This window comes from Cyprinodon variegatus, unplaced genomic scaffold, assembly GCF_000732505.1.
Source record: "Cyprinodon variegatus isolate N-32 unplaced genomic scaffold, C_variegatus-1.0 Scaffold317, whole genome shotgun sequence".
Taxonomy (NCBI): domain Eukaryota; kingdom Metazoa; phylum Chordata; class Actinopteri; order Cyprinodontiformes; family Cyprinodontidae; genus Cyprinodon; species Cyprinodon variegatus.
In genome coordinates, this window is record NW_015150770.1 from 745,094 (window position 1) to 745,980 (window position 887).

General features: G+C 46.2%; 1 protein-coding gene across 1 annotated transcript in view; it reads left to right on the forward strand.

Annotated features, from left to right (window-relative positions):
• LOC107090938 (echinoderm microtubule-associated protein-like 6) overlaps positions 1–887 on the forward strand; it is a 90,671-nt gene that overhangs the window by 26,574 nt on the left and 63,210 nt on the right. Inside the window, exons 5-6 of the mRNA XM_015384593.1 lie at positions 90–275; positions 456–596. Of these exons, the coding sequence (XP_015240079.1) occupies positions 90–275; positions 456–596 (327 nt within the window). The remainder of the gene's footprint in view (positions 1–89; positions 276–455; positions 597–887) is intronic.

An 887-nucleotide genomic window follows, 5' to 3' on the forward strand; every position in this document is an offset into this window, starting at 1 on the left:
AGATGAACAGGACTTCTACAGGTTCCTGAAAGGATCCAGTTGGTGGACGTTGGGAACCAGTTGATTCTGTTGCCTCCTTCTGGTTGCAGTTCTGGTCCCTCTGTGGAAACGCCCTCAGTCCAAAGAGGGGGATTTTTGGGAAGACGGGCGACTTGCAGACCATCCTGTGCGTGGCGTCGGCTAAAGATGACCTCACGTACTCCGGCGCGCTCAACGGAGACGTTTACGTGTGGAAAGGACTGGGCCTGATGCGAACGGTTCAGGCGGCGCATGGGGTGAGCTTCTCCCATCATCACCGGGGGCAGAAATCTGAAGCCGCATTCAGGCTCACCTGACAACATGTAGAAGCATCCGTGTCTGATCGTCTGATGGATTATTTGTCTGTTTTAAACGTGATCTGTATTTTTCTGTGCCTCATTTAGCGCCTCTGCTGATTGTTTCCTGTGTCTGTGCAGGCTGGGATCTTCAGCATGTTCTCCTGTGAGGAAGGTTTCGCCACGGGAGGAAGAGACGGCTGCGTCCGTCTTTGGGACGTCGACTTCAAACCGATCACTAAAATCGACCTGCGGGAGGCGGAGCAGGGATACAAAGGTACGGATCCAAACTAAACTACATTTTATGGTTCCCTCATCATAATGCAGCCACTACTGTACCATAGTGGGACGCTTTCATAAGATTAACTGCTGCCCTCAGAATCCTTTAGTTCATGTTATTTAACTTATCTCTTTTATTTCAAGTAAAAGCACTGGGAAAATGATCTATAATTGAGCGAAAATGTCTTAGATTAAGTGTATTTTCCTTAATTTGAGAAGGTAAATGAGAATATTTGCCAATGGAATCAGTATTTTTAATAAGATAATTAGATAATATACACTTGAAATAAGACA